Source organism: Mauremys mutica, chromosome 11, assembly GCF_020497125.1.
Source record: "Mauremys mutica isolate MM-2020 ecotype Southern chromosome 11, ASM2049712v1, whole genome shotgun sequence".
Classification (NCBI taxonomy): Eukaryota; Metazoa; Chordata; order Testudines; family Geoemydidae; genus Mauremys; species Mauremys mutica.
This window is the reverse complement of record NC_059082.1, coordinates 25,363,139-25,375,085: the sequence shown is the minus strand read 5'-3', so window position 1 is coordinate 25,375,085 and position 11,947 is coordinate 25,363,139. Positions and strand designations below refer to the sequence as shown.

Sequence of the window (11,947 nt, the reverse complement as noted above, 5' to 3'; positions counted from 1 at the left end):
ATGGTACTATGCAGTCTTATCCGCAGTTGGGCTTTGTCCACAGAGGAAAATTAATCTGAATTAACTAAAGGTATGACTTTGAAGTGATTAGTTATCCCTTGGTCGACACCCATTCAGAATTTAATTTAGCTTAATTCACTTTAGAACCTGTAAAACCCTTCTTATAGCAGCTGATTTAGAGTGAATCAAAAACAGCTTCTTCAAAACAAAGCATTGTTTAGTCACCCAAAGGTAAACAACAACAACACAACAAAGGGTTAAAATAAAAGCTTATATGGATTGGTCTTAACTATACCATATCTTTTCTTGGAAACTTCAGAACAATGTTCTCTATTGCTGGGTTGGGAGAGACAGGCTGCTTGCACCAGTTTGTCTTCTCAGGGAGTCTGTCAGCATCTTCCCCATAGACAGCTGCAGACAATTCCCACCCCCATTCTTCCCTAGGCCAGCATTTTCGGTTTTAATATCCTCTTTGATATCTTAGGTATTGGTTTGGGAAGAGTAACCATGGCAGCCTGGCTGGAGTCAGATGGGGTATTCCCCAATTAATACTTCCCCATTGTTTCCTCAAGAACCTGTATTCTCTCAGACAGTAACTGATCTTTGCCATTGTTTCATTTCCTGTTTCGCCCTGACAGCTTCCTCTGCTTCAGGAGAAAACACTTAAATTTAATAATGGGTGATAGAAACAGCACAAACTTACTGCGTGCCTGTCATTACTCTGAACATACACAGACTAGCTGATTCACCTATAGTCAGTTTTGTCCATTTATTCTTGATTATTGTACTAAGATTACAAAATCATCACGTCTCCGTATACCACCTAGCACAGTGCGGTCTGCTCTCCTCATTGTGCCCTTTAGGTTTGACTGTAATGTACAGAACACTAAATGAATGATGCTAAGAACGACCATTACTTTCATCAAACATTTACACAGCCATGTGCATTTAATATGGAAAAAGATAACGCTATAGGAACCAACTGGGACTGAGAACAGTATATGAAGTTAGGAGAAATGGATAGGGTCAAGAAAATATTCAACTTCAAACATTTCAGTAGCCACCTTTTAACTTTTTAAATATTGCTGAAAATTGAGAAATGTTCATTTTACATTGACGCCAATATTTATCACTTTTAAAAATAAAGGTATGGCATCTGATCTTGCCTCTAGTCATCAGAAACAATTTTAAACAATACTTCCATGTTAGCGAACTAATTTTTGTATGCGTTATCGGACATCAAGATTTAATTGCTATGGCAAGTTATCAACTTTTCTGTAAATCAAGACAACCAGCATCCACTAATATATTTAATGTTCCAACCCAGCTAAGACTGAAGATCTACTAAGGCGGGATGGACAACAAACATTGTCCCTACATAGTTCCCAAACCTTTATTTTTACAATAAAATTTATGTTTTTATGTCCAAGTTGTAAAATTTTCCTCCCCATTAATGAGGTTTTTGAACTATCACCTTACTTTTCTGAGATATATAAACATTACCTTTTACTTGGACAGCAGTGTTTTTCATCTTATCTCAACTACAGTTTCAAACAATCAGTATGAAAACAGAAAATTGGTAACTAAAACAGATGTGTATATAGTGTGTTCTCTCTGTACTGCTTGCCTAACCCATTACAGTCAGTGAGGATATAGAGCATTTAGCCACTTAGCTAAATTGTTTGTTGAATAACACCATTTCAACGTATGTTGCAACACAAAACTATTTACAATCAAACATTAAAATGTTTTTCCTATAACTTTTAAAAATTGATCAATTTTACCAGACTTAATGTAAAACTATCTATTTGAACATTTGTGGTAAGTATTAATACTTTCAAAACAGCATACAATCAGAACTGATTTTCAAACCAAGGCATTGAACACTGCATCAGGAATTTCCCCACTCAAGAGCTTTCATGAACTCTTCTTCAGTAAAAGAAAGCATTTTAGCTGCTTCAATATGCATCTATAAAAGATTAAAATTAATTTCATTAAACAATTAGGGGTATAAGAGAAGATGATTTTACATTTGCTATATCAAGTTATTTGTAGCCTAGATAGCTTAATGCAAATAGAAGTGGAATATGAAATAGTTTTTTTTAAAAAAAGAAAAATTGTGATTTATCTTTTTGTATATGTTGCACCTGTGATAGACCCAGGCCAGTTGGGTACAGCTAAATAGCAGAAGGCAGATATACTGGCCACTGGATTAACAGTTTTCTGTTCCCTAACTGACCAGAGAAGGGGCTGCTCCAGGCTAATGAGAACACCTGACGCTAATTAACCGGCAAAGAGTCAGGTGAGGCCATTAAGCTAATGTGACCACCTGACTCTAATTAAGGCCCCACTGATACTATAAAAAGGGCTCACTCCAGTCAGGAAGAGAAGAGCCAGAGGAGAGGAAGTGCAGCTGAAGGGCTGGTTAATGAAGACACCCTCAAACCATTATTAAGGGAGCCCTCAGATAAGGGTGAGAAGCAGGAGAGCTGTGGGGAAGTGGCCCAGGGAAATGTAGCAACTCTGGCAGTGAAAGGTTGGCTGCTAACAGCTGCTACCATTAGAGTCCCTGGGCCGGAACCCGGAGTAGAGGGTGGGGCCGGGTTCCCCCCAACCCACCCCTACATGTACATCTCCTGGGAGGGGAAGTCAGGCCACTGTCAGGACAAGAGGCTAAACTGTTCTGAAATAAGCCCCCAGGGACAACAGAGACTGTGGGAGTTCTCTCACCAACCTCCTTGCAGGCCTATGATGAAAAGGGCTCAGTAGACTGTAACCCTGGCCCTAGGGAGAGAAGGGCTACGTGGAAGGTCACAGTGAGCCACTGAGGCTAGCATAAACCGCCTAGAAGTGCAGGACCCACGGGGGCAAGGTCGGAGCTCTGCCACACACCATTGATGGAAGTTTGGCTTTTTCTATCTTTCATTACAAATTAAGCACTGGTCCTTTCCTTATATGTACTTCTCTACACTGGGGATACTTTTATAAGAGAATCATTGTCTTTCAAAAAGATAACATTCAACTCTGCTTTGTATTTCTAGGAACCTTTTAAATTCATGTTTAAGATGACAAATGTTTCTTTTGAGCAGTCCAAAAATACTTATCAGTTAAGATTACTACAGGAACTATTCAGAATAGCACAGATTCTTCTGTTCTATCTGTGCATATCAGTTTTCTTTTTTAAAAAAGCAAGTTACTAAAGCAGACTGTCTTAGACAGCTGGAGCGCAATACTGGTTACTAAAGAAGATTTAGTGGTTTTCATGACTTTTCGAGCTATTGAAGAGGTTCTGTCTGTCTCTGCAGCTTCAGTACTACAGTTAACTTAAGATACTGTACTAGACCATAAGTATGATATAATAAAGTATATTACATAAACTACCAAAATCTCAATAGTTTACAGAAATGCTGTCTTCTCATGACCAATAAGCATAGTTACTTAAACTAGCAGGGTGATTGAGAGGGAAAAATGGTAAACATAAAAATAAGGACCTTGCTTTTTCACACTCCATCCTGACACAACCTACCACTCAAATGGGTAGCAGCTATTGAAGCCTGTAAAAGCCCTTTAAAAATGCCATATGACGAGACCAAGCTTCAGATCATATTACAGAGGTTAATATTTTTATCATCCCTACGCTTTAAACCGTTTTTTTAAGTAGAAAATTACAGTCGGTCCTAGATTTTAATTTTTTAAGGTTGCAAAATGTCCCTGTGAATGTTTTTTTTTCTGCTGGCAGAAAAGTTTTCTTCAGTATAACTGTGTTCTTAGGGAATTAGTCTGATGTGGTAAACATTAAGCACAAGAAGCAGCTGATGTCCAAAAGGGATCTGAAATTTTAATCTATAAACATATCAAGTAAAAAAAAAAAGACAGCTATAACTCCTATAATACACCAGCCTCCAGCTCTGGAAAGCTGAAGGGATCTTCCACCTGTATCCCTTTTTATAAATAAGGCCTTTTCCAAAATGTTCTCTTCTGGGAACTTGTCCTCTAAATCTAGTGAGATAACCAGAGGTAGCCTTAAGGCAACCATTTTGAACACCAAGCAAGCTGACTGCTGCAGATTGCAACTGCCTTCTTTCCAGATAGTAGTATTTAACTTCATGTCTGTCTTCTCTCTCACTCCTAAGGGGGTCGCACTTCCTGATCTGCAGGCTACTTCCATCTATTGTACCCTTCCAAATTTGGCATACAAATATAATATGGATGATCCAACCTATCTTTCCCTGTGAGTGCAATACATCAAGTTTATTTTGCATAAGCTTTTTGAAGTTCTTGTCATAGATTAGGAGGCTAAACATAATCAAAGTTAGCTGTAGAAGACCTCACAATTTTTGAAATAGCTCATGTAGGACAGAACATTGTTGCATTAAGGTAACATGTTAGTACTGAAAGGCCATGGTGCTGACATGTCTAAGCTCTATTTTACATAATTCCCAATTTAAGCGGTATTCTGCCTTGTCAGGACAGCATGGGGAAGCTGCTCCTATCTAAGCTGTATTTGCTCAGTGAAGGAAGAGGCCATTGATCTCAGGACTGCTCGATACAGCTTTCAGCAGCACTAAACACATTCCAATTCAGGGACAAAAAGCCAAGACATTCAATTCAAGACATGACCTGTCCAGTTTTCAGGATTTCTTGGTAAAAAGAGAGTGTACCCCCATAACAGCAGCAAGCCTAACCACCCACATTGCCTAAACATACCACTTATTGGAGACTGTGGGGATGCAGATCTGTTAGTTCATATGTTACTGCCAGAAAAATGCTGATAGTAATCTTGACAATTAGCATTTGTAACCTGTAGTGTGCAACTCTATCAATATATAAAAGAGAATGTTGTTAAGCTTTTAGGTTAATAGACTAACCTTTTGTCTCTTCAGAATATCAATTAACTTTAACTGTTTCTTGAAACCTGTCATTAGCTCTCCTTTTTGTTTCTCCAGTCTCTTGTTTGCTATTTTTAGCTCTTCGAATTTTTTGTGCTCTTGGTTGGCTATGTCCTAGAGGACAAAAACAACCTGTTATCTGTAGAATGGGCACAAAAGAAAACACACCAGCAATCTCTGATATTTCAGAAGGAGAAAGAGACATCAAAACTATTCTTTTACCAAAGCTTTTGACTTATACCCTTAACAAACAAACAAAACCCCACACCTAGCTGATAATTCTCTTCTGCACTACTAAGGCAGCAGAATTTATACTGGTACCACAATGTGCATTGCTTCTGTGTGTCTTAGCATGCATCATCAGTTGTAATCCATACCTACCGTATTGTCCCGAGTATAGGCCGCACTTTTTCCCCCTAATTTAAGTCTTTAATCAGGAACTTAAAAAAAAAAACAATAAAAATACTTAAAATCCCAGCCGCGGCCGGGAATCAGAGCGCTCTGGGCTGCCCGTGGCGGCGGGGAGCCCAGAGCCTTTTAAATCCCAGCCGCGGCGGGGAATCAGAGCGCTCTGGGCTGCCCGCCGCGGCGGGGAGCCCAGAGCCTTTTAAATCCCAGCCGCGGCGGGGAATCAGAGGGCTCTGGGCTGCCCGCCGCGGCGTGGAGCCCAGAGCCCTTTAAATCCCAGCCGCGGCCGGGACTCAGAGGGCTCTAGGCTGCCCGCCGCGGCGGGGAGCCCAGAGCTCTTTCAATCCCAGCCGCGGCGGGGAATCAGAGCGCTCTGGGTTGCCCGCCGCGGCGGGGAGCCCAGAGCCCTTTAAATCCCAGCCGCGGCGGGGATTGAAAGAGCTCTGGGCTCCCCGCCGCAGCGGGCAGCCAAGAGCCCTCTGAGTCCCGGCCGCGGCTGGGATTTAAAGGGCTCTGGGCTCCCCGCCGCGGTGGGCAGCCCAGAGCGCTCTGATTCCCGGCCGCGGCTGGGATTGAAAGAGCTCTCGGCTCCCCGCCGCCGCGGGCAGCCTAGAGCCCTCTGAGTCCCGGCCGCGGCTGGGATTTAAAGGGCTCTGGGCTCCCCGCCGCGGCGGGCAGCCAAGAGCCCTCTGATTCCCCGCCGCGGCTGGGATTTAAAGGGCTCTGGGCTCCCCGCCGCGTCGGGCAGCCCAGAGCCCTCTGATTCCCCGCCGCGGCTGGGATTTAAAGGGCTCTGGGCTCCCTGCCGCAGCGGGCAGCCTAGAGCCCTCTGAGTCCCGGCCGCGGCTGGGATTGAAAGCGCTCTGGGCTCCCCGCCGCAGCGGGCAGCCCAGAGCCCTCTGAGTCCCCGCCGCGGCTGGGATTTAAAGGGCTCTGGGCTCCCCGCCGCAGCGGGCAGCCTAGAGCCCTCTGATTCCCCGCCGCGGCTGGGATTTAAAGAGCTCTGGGCTCCCCGCCGCAGCAGGCAGCCTAGAGCCCTCTGAGTCCCGGCCGCGGGTGAGATTTTCTTTAAGTTAAAAAAAGTTAAAAATTTAATTTTTTTAAAATAGCACCAAACTTTAAGGGTGCGGCTTATAATCAGGAGCGGCCTATACTCGGAACAATACGGTATGTCCACCTAGGTATCTCTTCTTTCAGGCTGTCAGAGTGCCTCCTTTCAGCCACTCACTAAACGGCTGTGAGGGGAAAATTCAAGCCTCTGGGTCCCTGGATCCCCTGATTTAAGCCTCCAATGCCTGAATGGAGTCTGGCCACTGCCCCAGTCTTGGGAACTATAGACACTCTTAGGGTGCAGAATAGCTGGCACCCCCTTCTAAGAGAAGGAACCCACAGTTCAGCTGCCTAGCGCATGGGTGCTAGGGTGACTCTTGACACTTCCTCATACCTAACAACACACCCTCTCCCAGAACTTCCATCTCAAAGGTGTGAATCTTCTGGTTTACAGTTCAACTCCTTCTCAAGGCTCATCATAATTGTGAAGCATATAACTCACAATGCTGTGCACAAATCCAATGCATTATTGCTTTTTTACTTAATCATATAAAGCACATGAATACAGATCATATAGCAAATAAACCCTGCATGCATTTTTCTTCACTAGGTTACTCCTTCCTTAGGAGTTGGGGTGGGGTGAGCGCATCTGTGTCCAGGAAGGCATGGTTTCCCCTGCCTCATGTTGGGTAGCTTCTCGCTCATGTCATGGAATCTCACCTTCCCCAGCCTGAGTGACCTTTCTCTCGCCTTCCCAGCACTTCCTCTTCCTGGTGTGACTCCCTATTTTATATGCCCCCTTCCGATGCCTGCCTGCCTTTATTTCATTGCTTGGTAACCTCCCACTGCTCCAAATTAACCCTCCCTCAGGGATGCAGTTACTCTCTCATAACTTTTGTGTGGTCAAAGCACTATCGTTATCCTTAAGTACCCTTTCCTCACTCTGGAGTGTATCAGGTGCCTGGCCTGTCAGTAATGCTCGACAGACACAAAGGCATTCATGATACAGTTATCAGAGGGGTAGCCGTGTTAGTCTGGATCTGTAAAAGCAGCAAAGAATCCTGTGGCACCTTATAGACAGACGTTTTGCAGCATGAGCTTTCGTGGGTGAATACCCACTTCTTCGGATGCAGTTGTTTTTCATAGTAACATTTCATAATTCCACAAGATTAAACCAGAATTTGTGTGTTATAGAGATGGGTTTCCAAATAGTTAAACACGTCTTCCTACCACATGCCAATGTCTGGCAGTCCGGTGCAGTAGAGAGAGACACTCCCTAGCTATGTTTTTTCTAGATACAAGACAACACAGCTATTCAAGAGAAATAAACTGCTTTGCAGTTACATGGGCAAATTTTGCCAACATGAATTATTTCACTTACAAGTGAAATATAATATTTGTCCCCTTCCATTTCTAATCATGTAGAATCTAATCTAATCAAGCAGATTGGGGGAGGGGGGTACAAACTCCAGCACTACACTTTATATAACCGATATGACATTTTTCAACAGGGGTTGCAATATTCTCTATACAGCTAGAACATTTGTCCAGATACTCAACTGATTGGTTACAGTATTCTAATTGCCTGAATAACTTCTTCCAGCTTTGAATTGTCTATGAAAGGCAACCCCCCCATCCAAACTCTTATTGCCACCCATGATTTGAGGGTGCTCACTTATTACATGATCAAGCCCTTTGGTGATTTTTAAAGCATTTTTCAACAGGGGGTTTTACTTTTAAATCAGTTTATTTTTTTTTAAAACCACTACTGTACCTTATTGCTTTGCTTCAGTTTATTCAGCTCCATTTTATACCTTTCTGCTTCCTCAAGAGCCCTATTTAAGCGAACTTCTGTAGCACTCTGACTGGCAGAAGCCTGCTTTTGTATGCGCTTTAGATTCTCTAGTTCCTAAATAAATAAAAAAAAGTGTGTTGAATAATGGTAAATCAATGAATCCCCCTATAAGCAACACAGTTAGAGCAAGGGACATGGCAGAAAGCCTGTTTGATCTTGTTTGGGCCTGCAGTAGAATCGGACTTCACATCTCCTGTTTTTATAGTGCTAGAATAGTTCTGACTCCTCTCTTACTTTCTCCCCCCCTCCCTAGAAATTCTTCTATCTGAATATTAAGACAGGGATGAATGAGACCAGAGAAATGCACCATGGGCCAGTGACACTGAATCAATATTGCAACACTTAAATCCCCTTGAGACAACTTGGTGTGCTGTCTAGAATGGCCTCTCCCTTCTGATGCTACTATTTGATTGATGCTACTGTGAGTGGGAAGAAGGTGAGGGGATGAGGCAAAGGTGGCAATATGTAGAGCAGAGTAAAAGATGGAGATCAAAGGATGAAACTAACAGACTAAGACAAAGCAGAAGGAGACAAGAACATATGGTAGGCTGGCAGAAAAGGCAACTCTTGTTGTTCACATGAAAGATGAGATGTCTCTACAAAAGCAGAGTCAGGTTTTGTAAAGTAATAACTAGAGACAGGCTAAATCATTTAACCAAAAGATAAGAGAGTAATGTCTTTTAAATGTTAAGTCTTCTCCCTGAATTTTTCATCTTTTTGGGACATTGCCCCACTTTTTCATACTTCTGCTATCAACTCTGCTGAGGCCAAGAGGTTGTGGTGGTTTTTTAAATGTATGCCATTTGTGTTAGAAAGCTATCCTTAATGAAGCTCTATAGGATGAATGACTTGATTATGTGAGTGTCTGAATGACAAATCTGTATAGAAAAGCATTGTGACAAACTAACACTGGATCATATGGATAGTGGAAGGATCCTTGACTTCTCCAAGCTGGACACAGAATAGGAAGATGTGAAATCTAGGGGAAAAAAATGTATGTCTGACTAAACCACCTATATTCTACTTCCAAATTTCTTTCCCCCAAGATTTTGGACAAATAGAGTGGCTCTGCTACGCTACATTGTGTCAGTGAACAGGTCATATACAAGACTGAGGCAGGACTCACTTTTTTTACCTCTGGAATGTACACACACTCAGGTAAGAACTCAGAAATATATATTCAGGCAGTAAACCAACACCACAGTCTGTTCCTCTTCATAGCATCACCATCTCTTCTCTTATGTTAAGATGGCAGAGCTCTGAATAAGGTCCATTGTTTATTTCAGTCTTCAGTGCCATATACTCCACTTTACATTAAAGTGAAATTCTAACTTTTGGAATAGAACATTTCAGAACCTGGCAGCATAAAAGGATACAGGCAGTCCTTGACTTTACGATGTTTGACTTAAGACGAATGGCACTTACGACGTTTCTGAATTGACACCCTGAATTCAACTTTGACGCTCAGTCCTGCAATGGAGTGGATTGCAGTTCCGAGTTATGACATTTTCACTTACGATGCAATTTTCAGGAACCAGTTGTGTCGTAAATCCAAGGACTGCTTGTATATCACTTGCACAGTAGGTAAGCTATCGGCTAACCTAATGTAACAAAAGGATGGTTAAAAGCTCTTTGAATGCTGTTTGACATTGACTCCAGCGTGTGATAGGATGCAGTGGGATTTTTGCAGATCTATCAGTAGGGTTGTATTGTATTTTCATATCTTGTCAACTAATAAACAGAACTTTATTTTTTAAGTAACCAGGATTTCTGCAAATTCTTCATAAATGATTTTTAACTACTGAATTATGTTTCCCAATTAAGTATCTGGAGAAAGGGGGGAAATTATTGCATCAGGTCTTTTCAGATTTTTTTTCTTAAATGTTTTTGTTGAGCATAGTCTAATTTAGTTAACTAAAAAAAAAAAAAAAATTGCTCTCCACTACCCCTCTACAGTTACTTTAACAAAAGAGTTCAGTCTCTCCATTTGCTCTTACAACTATAGGTGGCCAAAAATAATGTTGAAAGACAATCAGCTGAGCATGCTCAAAAACCACTAAGGTAAAAGCATTTGGGGATACTTGCCAGATAATGGTTTTAAAACTACTCAGCAGCAGAGCAGTCTCAAAAGGGACAACACAGAGGCCTTAGATATCAATATTCACAACAGCCAGAACAGAAACTGGGGGAGAGGGAACAGAAACGTAGATCCAGGAATGTGTCTTAGGAGTACGAGATAATACAGGTATAGTCTCCTCCTACATACCATGCATCCCAGAGGTGTTTCTGGTGGAATAAACTTGCAAAGTCTGTTTCATATGAAGGCATATCACGCTCTGAAGTTCAACAGCAGTGGGTTAGAAGTAGAAGCTGAAGTCCACTGAATTTTTGGGGTTTGGCTAAAGTGAGATCAAGGACCAAAGCACCCTGCTCATCTCCACTGTTCATGAGATTGTTCTTGTTGAGTCAGTTTTTGCCGCCTTAAGGCAAATGCACAATTTGTGTCTGGGGTTCTAGTCATTCAGACCTCTGTGTGTGTTTATGTAGACCAGAGGCCCCCAAAGTGTGGGGCATATCCCCCCCTTAGGGGGATGTGGAGGAACATCCGGGGGGCATGCAGGGCCTGGGCCAGCCCTCAAGGAGGTGGGGAGTGAGTCCCACCCCCAGCTCTGCTCTGGTCCCACCCACATCCCCAGCTCCAAGCCCCATGCCCGTCCCTGTCCCCAGCCTTAGCACAGCTCTGCTCCCGGCCCTGCATCACTCCTCAGCCTCACCCGCAGCTCCGTTCCTGGATTGGGGTTGAGGCTGGGGGGTAAGGCCAGGAGCAGAGCCACACCTGGCTGCCAGTCCCTACCACAACCTGGGTGTGGTTCTGCCCCTAGACTTGGCCCTGCTCCCGATCCCAGACCCACCCCCAGCTGCGACCCCCAACCTTGGCCCTCTTGCCCCGTCCACATCCCCCACTCCCATCCCTGGAGCTGTGGCTCCACTCCCGGCCCCAGCTCCCGTGGGAGGTGGAGAGGGTGCAGACAGGGGTAAGCGAGGGCACGACCCTCAAAGGTTTGGGGACTGCTGGTGTAGACAAACTGCACTGTGAAGTGCTGCCAGCAGTACTCCATTATTTGAGACCAGTCATTCTAGTTTTCCTGCAGTACAACTCACAGTGTTGGCAAATTAAGGGTCTAACATTTCTTCCTTTTCTTCACTCTCCTGGTGTATTTTGTGGCCCCTAAATTCGATAAATGTGAACAAGTGTAAGGAAGTATTTAGTGCCAATGATTCAATGGCTACACTGCTCATGAATTCTCTCCCCACTAGGCAGATAAAAATAAACACTTACAGAAATTTATCTTCAGAGTGCTTTACAAAAAGTTAATCCTCACCACAACCCTGAGAAGCACACAAGCATTAGTAACCCCTTTACAGAGGCAGAGTAAAGTAAATTGCCCAAAGGAAATTAAAGGAGTCAGAACTCAGAAGTTTGTCTCCCATCCCCTGTACCCATACCACTCATTCTCTCTGAGAGTACAGAATTCACTCATCAAGAATGAATGAGTGAAAGAGAATGGGAGGAAGTGACATTTGCAGAGGGTTTGGGGAGTAGCAGAATTCAATTGTAGTGCCTGTACCAGGGAAGGAGGTAGCAGCCCCTTGAAGTTTGATACCATCCCTCTCTAGAACAGAACAAACAAGAAGATTGCTAAAATTATTTTAGGTGAGGTATAGCAGCACAGAGGATGGAAGC

At 43.3% G+C, this 11,947-nt stretch overlaps 1 protein-coding gene across 3 annotated transcripts in view; it reads right to left on the bottom strand.

The window, feature by feature from the left end:
* Positions 1–913: 913 nt before the first annotated feature.
* TEX9 (testis expressed 9) overlaps positions 914–11,947 on the bottom strand; it is a 46,590-nt gene continuing 35,556 nt past the window's right edge. For 2 of the 3 annotated variants that reach the window (XM_044979081.1, XM_044979080.1), the window contains exons 10-12: positions 8,122–8,256; positions 4,869–5,003; positions 914–1,969 (exon numbers count right to left, since the gene is read on the bottom strand). In XM_044979081.1, coding sequence (XP_044835016.1) covers positions 1,892–1,969; positions 4,869–5,003; positions 8,122–8,256 — 348 coding nt within the window. In that variant the 3' untranslated portion in view covers positions 914–1,891. The remainder of the gene's footprint in view (positions 1,970–4,868; positions 5,004–8,121; positions 8,257–11,947) is intronic. The other variant, XM_044979082.1, reaches the window with a different exon arrangement.